This window comes from Manihot esculenta, chromosome 14 (assembly GCF_001659605.2).
Source record: "Manihot esculenta cultivar AM560-2 chromosome 14, M.esculenta_v8, whole genome shotgun sequence".
In the NCBI taxonomy this organism is placed as follows: Eukaryota; Viridiplantae; Streptophyta; class Magnoliopsida; order Malpighiales; family Euphorbiaceae; genus Manihot; species Manihot esculenta.
Window position 1 is genome coordinate 17649364 of NC_035174.2, and position 7027 is coordinate 17656390.

Below are 7027 nucleotides of genomic sequence, written 5' to 3' on the forward strand. Positions count from 1 at the left end.
TGGCAGCACATTCGCAGGGGTGCTAAGGCCCCTCTGTTGCAACATCTGCCCAGCCAGTGGGCGGTGTTTTGTAACTGGAGGGCCATGGCTTGGAGGTTCTGGTTGGATAAGGCAGCTCCAGACATGTTCCCTACCGGGTTTGATGAGGGGTTGAAGGGAATGGGTGGTTGATTATTTGGAGTTGTAGGACTGGAAAAAGAGAATTGCTGCCCCTCTTGGGCAGAGCTAAGGTCATTGGGAGTGTTAAGATTGCTGTTTTCATTGTGGTTAGCCATCGTGGATCTTAGTGGGTGTATTTAGAGTGGAACTCCAGCGATGAAAAGATCTCCTTCGTTCCCACAGACGGCGCCAATTGATGATATGAGATCCAGAAAATAAGGTTTTACAAGGGTTCTCTAAAATTAGCCCAAAAAAGCCTCTTGAGAAGAGAATGTTTCTTCCTTTTATCTGTTTCCATTGTCTGCCAATGACGTGTAACGGCCTGACTTCCATTGGGCCACATGTCTCTGCCATACTGATACGATCGTACGAGGATATCAGATTTCTGCCCCATACGTAACAGCCTCTGATTTTCCCTGGGTGCGCATGCAGATGGTCCCATAAGGCGAATAGGCTGAACTCCTTCCTGGTTCCGAGCTGGGCCAGAAGATAAGGTTAAAACTGAGCCCATAGAGGGTCTGCTCGATGGGCCGTATGGACTTGGTCGGCCCGATTGAGGAAGATAACTGGAGTCCGGTCTTAAAGCTGAGCGGACCGAACCTGGTTCATGCGGGATACTTGAAGGCCTCTAAATAATAGGCCGGTACCGTGGGCCTGACCCCAGACCAGGGTGAAGAAATCCAGCGGTCATCATAATCCATCAAATCAAATCAAACCGGTTGATTCAAATTAATTTATGCTCAGAATTAGTTCGATTTAATTTTTATAAATACTAAAATTTTAATTTTTAATTTATTCAATTCAGTTTGATTTTAAACTAAATTGATTAATACTCACGCTAGCTCCAAAAATTGAAATTTTACATGTTTTTGTTATAGTATGTGTTAATTCATAAATATAAATTCTTTGTCACAATAATTAAAAGAAAAAAAATTAATGAGTTTTGATTTGATGATATTAAAATTATTTTTTAAAATCATTATGTTTTAATTTTGAGTTAATAATAGTAATAATATTAATATTAATATTAGCAAGAGGAGGAGGTGGTTAAAAAAATAAAAGTAAAGTAAAATGCAAAATATTTTAAGAATATGAAATTTCTTTTGGGTAAAACTAAAATTAGAGTAGAATCCATAGGTAAATAATTGGTTTGCTATTATAAAGAGAGTCTAATGGTGAAAAGTTAAAAGCATAATGGAAAAAAATATAAAATAAAATAAAAGAAAAAGTAAAATATTTTTTTTAAAAAATATGAATTTTCTAATAACCAAGTACATATTTATGCTATTATACTAATTGAAATTCTATCATTAAATAAATTAAAAATTTAACTTATTGAACATCCGTTACTTATTAAATATTAAATATATAAAAATCATAATAATTAAATATCATATTTTTATTCATTTTATTTTATATATATATTAAAAAATATTTTTTTATTAATTTTTTAATTATACTTATTTTAAAAAATATTAAATTTTATTAAACATTAAAATTAATTTAAGAGTTTTCTTAAAAAAATTAAATAGAATTATAATATTTAATTTATATATTATTATAGTGTAAAAAGAAAAGTGAAAAATAATTTTAAAATAAATAAAAAAAGACAAAAATTATGGAATAATGGAATACAAAACTAACTAAAATGTTAATGGCTTGTAAAAAAAATCATAAATAACTTGGTTATTATTATTAATTAAACTATAAATTTTTATAAATTCATAAAATTATTATAATTTAATTTTATCAATTTATAAAAATTTTAAGCATAATTAGAAAATAATATGTGTAATCAATTTATTTTTTTTATAAATTATTAATAAAATAATTAATTTATATTTAATTATTATAATTTTTATAATCAAAATGTTCAATAAATTACTATTTTAATTTATATATTTAATGGATTAATTCTAACTAATATTGGAATATAAGTGACTATTCAGATCTATAATTAATTTATTTTTTATTATAATTTTTATAAATTTAATTATTTAATAAATTATAATTATAATTTAAGTTTTTAATGAATTAATTTCATTTAATATAAGTATATAAATATTTATTTTAACATATATAATTCTCTAATGCCTTTGATAAGGTATGCACTCTTGATGATAGCAGTGGTTAGTGTGTCATCATAACGGTGTGCCATGAAAGGAAGTGTAGCCATGTCCACCAACAAAGGCCCAACCCAATAAACCATAAGTCCTATGCCTCCAATTTTTAACATTTAAATTCATTATCCAATAATTTTAGAATCCATTTAATTTTTTTATATTTTATTAATACTTTATATAATCTTATAAAAATATATTTTATATTAAATTAATTATTTATATAAACATATCATCATTTTATATATAAAGATAAAGTTGAGTAGCTGAACAGAGTAGTGGATTTTCCTTTAGTATAATACAAAAGAGCTTTTTATTTATGGAAATTTATTTATACACAATACAAACTGCACGAAAAATCCCTTTTAATGCATTATTGGTACAATCTTTTCTTATCAGATAAAAGAATTAATATAAAAGCCTAGAATAAAGTGGAAGTTTCTAGAACAGAATTAAACTCCTAATTCTTATTTACAACAGTGCATTCCAGAGGAAGGCCCTGAGGGAATCTCCTAGTGTCAGTGCAGTAATTATACACCATATAATTTTTCTGAACCCATTGAAGCTGCTTTTGACTTGTAGAATCAAGCTGCTGTGAGAACCACTGGTTATTAGTGGAGTTGCTGCAAGAAGATGCTCCATTAGACCAAATGCAAGCATTGGCTTTGAAGTTTCTGAAGGTGGCAGTGAAGGGTGCTTGTGTCCAATCTGTCTTCACTAGTCCTCCTCTTGTGGCCCAATCATCTGCATTCCATAAACTTGCATACATCCTCATTGGTTGGCTTTTTGGGTAGGGCACACCTATTGATTCCATGTTCTTGAATTCTCTTATTGGTCTACCATCAACATAGAATCTATCCATCAACAAAAATCACAGGTTAATTAATTGAAAAAATAAAAAAAATATAACGTAATTTCACTTATTTTATTTTAAAATTTATAATTTAATTTGTATCAAAATAGTAATTTATAATTTAATTTGTATCAAAATAGTAATTTATTGTATTTCACTTATTTTCCCATTTTTTATAAAAATTCTGACAATCTACACAATATGGGTTGGAATATACTTACACAATAAGGCCTGGATTCCAGAGGATTGAATAGGTATGAAAATCAGCCGTTGGATCAAACCAGAGGTAGAATTGTTGCTCTCTGTTGCCTTTACCTTGAGTATAAATATTTGTATGGAGGAGATAAGGATCACCACTAAGATTCCCCAAAAACTCAAAGTCTATTTCATCCCAAGAAGACCCTTGTGAATGGAACTGCAACATATAAATTTCCTTCTCTCAGTATTACATACAAACACATAGAAAACCTAAAAAATTTAAAAGAGATGGGAGGGATGGCGCTTACGTAGAAGGTTGTGACAGTCCCTGCAGAGTTGCCAGGGACAAGCTTGAGTTGCATGTCGAACTTGCCAAAGAGATACTGATTCTTGGATTGGAAACCTGAGCCAGAGGCTTTGTCGAGAGAAAGTGTAATGAGATTGCCATTGTTGAATATCTTACCTCGCCCATCTCCCCATGTGATGTCAACATCCTGGTAAAAATTTCCAGCAAAAGCAAGCACAAGGGAAGCCAATAGAAGCAGCAATAAAGGATTTGGTTGAGAATGAGAGGCAGCCATTGAAGACTAAGCAATTTTTTTTTTTAGTATTTGACACAATGGGATTCTTCAACTTTGTGGGTATTTATATGGAATTTAGCTTAGGAATGTTCCCAGCAATATAGAATTTGGGTGGTTGTAAAGAAATAATAAGCCGACAACTGGATGGCAGGAAAATTGCACGCTGTAAATGGGCCATAGACAATCCACTAGAAGCAGCAGCTTCTGGGAAGGCATTTTTTTAATGGTGGGCAATGGCAGGCTTCCTCGGTTGAATCTGTCTACCTACCCCAGAGACAAATGTTCACACTCAATAATCCTGTGTCCTTTGTTATTAAGTAATTCATTCTCTAGTAGTTTACTGTAGGCACTCATTGTATGGGGCAGGCCCTGACTTGAACGCTTCCCAAGTACAGGAACTCATTGGGATAGATCTTAGTGCTCTAGAAAGTTCTTGCCAAGGCTGTGTTCTAATAAAGTTTTGTGATAGTATTTAATGTTTAAATTAAATCAAAATATTATATTTATTATTTATTATTAAGTGACTGTTTATTTATAATGGTGTTGGAAGATTAAACAAATGGTTAAAATTTAATGCTTAATATATAAATTTTCGATTATTATCATTTTTTCATTATTTATACATATATTTTTTTTATTTTATATTTAAAAATTATTCATACTATTTTTTTCATAAAAATCATTAATAATTAATATTACTAAAACAGTTACCGCTATTATAATAACTAGTATGCCCAGGAAGGTACTTATGGAGTTTTGACTTGCTAAAATACCATTCACTTCGCAGCCCACGTTTCAATTTGCAACAACAGCCTGATGTGGTGTACGTGGACAAGACTAGGAAATATTATTTTGTCTAAGGTTAAGGAATTGGTCCAAGGGACAATTCTCCTGGGCTTCCACTATAATGTCTGAGATATCAAGTGGATGTAAAATAATATATATTTGCCAAAGTGGACTACTATAACAACTGTGTGCTAGCTGTATATCACCCATCATGCATTGTAACAGTTGATGAGTTCAAAATTCTGTGTACAAATTTAGCTCTAATACCACATCACCAAAACCAAAGATAATTAAATAATAATAATTGAAAAGAAAAATCCAGAATAAGTCCTTCAAGGAAACTAAGTAACCAAAAAATAAAAGCTAAGTCAATGTCATTTAACTAGCTAGCAGGCCTTAAGAAAGGCGATCAGGCTGAAATCTTTTAGGATCATGATCATGGTCTTCATAGGGCAAGGAACCAAAGTTATCAAGTGAAGGTGACAAAACAAGGTTTTCCAGCCTTTGTACAGTCGAAATATCCTCTGAAAGATTAAGATATTCATTTGCAGGCTGCTCATTGCTGTAATGACTCTGCATGAATGGAAATTTTGATGAAGAAGGATCCATTAATGGCTGAACAGAATTCTGATAATAAAGTAGCCCGCCCATTGGAGTAGTGTTAAAAGTTTCAGCAACAACATTAGCAGCACCATTCATAAGATAGCGAGGAGCAAAACCAGCATTTGAATTGAGATAACTCATGTCCATCCCTGGATTATAATTCCCTGCAGCCATGACAGGCATTGTAATTTGGCTGGGTTCAGGCTGAATCATTACATTTTCTGCAGGTTGATGATCATATTGTACTGGTTGATGATATTCCTTCATTGCTTGATCTCGTGGCCTTGGACCTTTGAAAGATCTATCAAGCTTCTGATAAATCCTGCACAAGACAAAGTCATCAAGCTGCCACAAGAAACTAGGTTAATATTCCATTAGCCATGCATAACATTAAAGAACTGAAGAAGAATTAATTACACAGACCTTCATATCGCCTTCTCTTTTTCTCTTAGAAGGAGCATTGACTCTAAATTCATGCATGATCCAATCAGTTTTGTCACCTTTTGGAGGTTTCCCTTTGTAGAAAACTAAAGCCTTCCTGAATCCAACTTTAGTTCCTTTAAAAATAATAGGCTTATCAGCTCCGGTAGCCTTCCAATATCCAGTTCCGGCAGCTCGATTTGGTCGCTCTCCATTTGGGTACTTTCGATCTCTTGGTGTGAAGAAGTACCATTCTCTTTCGCCATTTGGTTTGTAATGTGCTGCAAAATTTACCAACAACGATATCATTTCCTTCAAAAAAGAAAAAAATTTCATACAGATCCCTCTCTTATTTTTAATTTATTTTTTTATGTTTTTATATTTATCTGTTTATATTATTTCTTTTTACGTTGTTATATTTTTATTGTTTTATATAAATTTATATGTCAAGTTCTTTTTTGTTTCTTTTTTTTTTTTTTCTGATCTCGTTCAAATCAATAAACAAGGAAAGAAATTCAAGTAGAAATTTAACTAAATATCATGCAAACTTCATCGTAAATAAAAAAAAATCAATTAATAAACAATCATCGTAGAAAATTGAAATAGAATAAGCAAAAATAAAAACCCTAAAAAATCCGATAAAATTAAAATACCTGCAAGAGTCTGAGGATCAAATTTATACAACTTAACCTCCTTGATTCTATTAGGTGGCAAAGGCTTATTCAAAATCTTTCTTTGCAGGTAATAAACAACAAGCTCTTCATCGTAGGGTTTGAATCTATACCCAGCAGGAAACGAATCAAAATAAGCATTTTTTTCATCATCTGAATCAGTATCCTCAGGGAGAAGATCATCATCACAAACAGTAAGAATTTGATTGCTCTGATTAATCACAGGATCAAGAGAAGCATCAGCTGTATTAACGTAGTTTGCAGCATGAGAAAAAGAAGAAGAAGAAGGATACATAGGGTTTAGGTCATAATTTGTATTATTAGGGTTTGTTACAGCAAACTCTTCCCGCATTTGTTGGTCCTCCATTGTAGGAATCTGATGAGAAAAAAGAGAGATACAGAGAGAGAGATTCTTATAGAAATTTATGGGATTAGATTATACTCAAACGAACAACTACAGAAGGAGATACTATCTGGTTATCTGTAGTTTATCCCGAATAATTAATCATCAATCTATAATGATAATTCTATTTATAATATCCTGATTGAGGAGAAGTTCTTGTTCTGTTGTAACTCTATGTTCAATTGAAATACTGATAACATCAAAGTTTTGATTGAAGTAGAAATTTAAAATTT

The 7027-nt window shown here is 31.5% G+C and overlaps 2 protein-coding genes across 2 annotated transcripts; both read right to left on the reverse strand.

Annotated features, from left to right (window-relative positions):
* Positions 1 to 2627: 2627 nt before the first annotated feature.
* On the reverse strand, positions 2628 to 3955 carry LOC110631132 (xyloglucan endotransglucosylase/hydrolase protein 22). Its single transcript, XM_021778857.2, has 3 exons — positions 3639 to 3955; positions 3354 to 3547; positions 2628 to 3133 (listed from the first exon to the last, which is right to left on the reverse strand). The coding sequence occupies exons 1-3, from the start codon at positions 3909 to 3911 to the stop codon at positions 2740 to 2742; spliced, it is 861 nt and encodes a 286-aa protein (XP_021634549.1). The 5' UTR covers positions 3912 to 3955; the 3' UTR covers positions 2628 to 2739.
* A 1138-nt stretch (positions 3956 to 5093) lies between these two features.
* On the reverse strand, positions 5094 to 6758 carry LOC110631131 (putative NAC domain-containing protein 94). The gene is made up of 3 exons (XM_021778856.2): positions 6374 to 6758; positions 5724 to 6001; positions 5094 to 5645 (listed from the first exon to the last, which is right to left on the reverse strand). The coding sequence occupies exons 1-3, from the start codon at positions 6756 to 6758 to the stop codon at positions 5094 to 5096; spliced, it is 1215 nt and encodes a 404-aa protein (XP_021634548.2).
* Between the last annotated feature and the right edge of the window lie 269 nt (positions 6759 to 7027).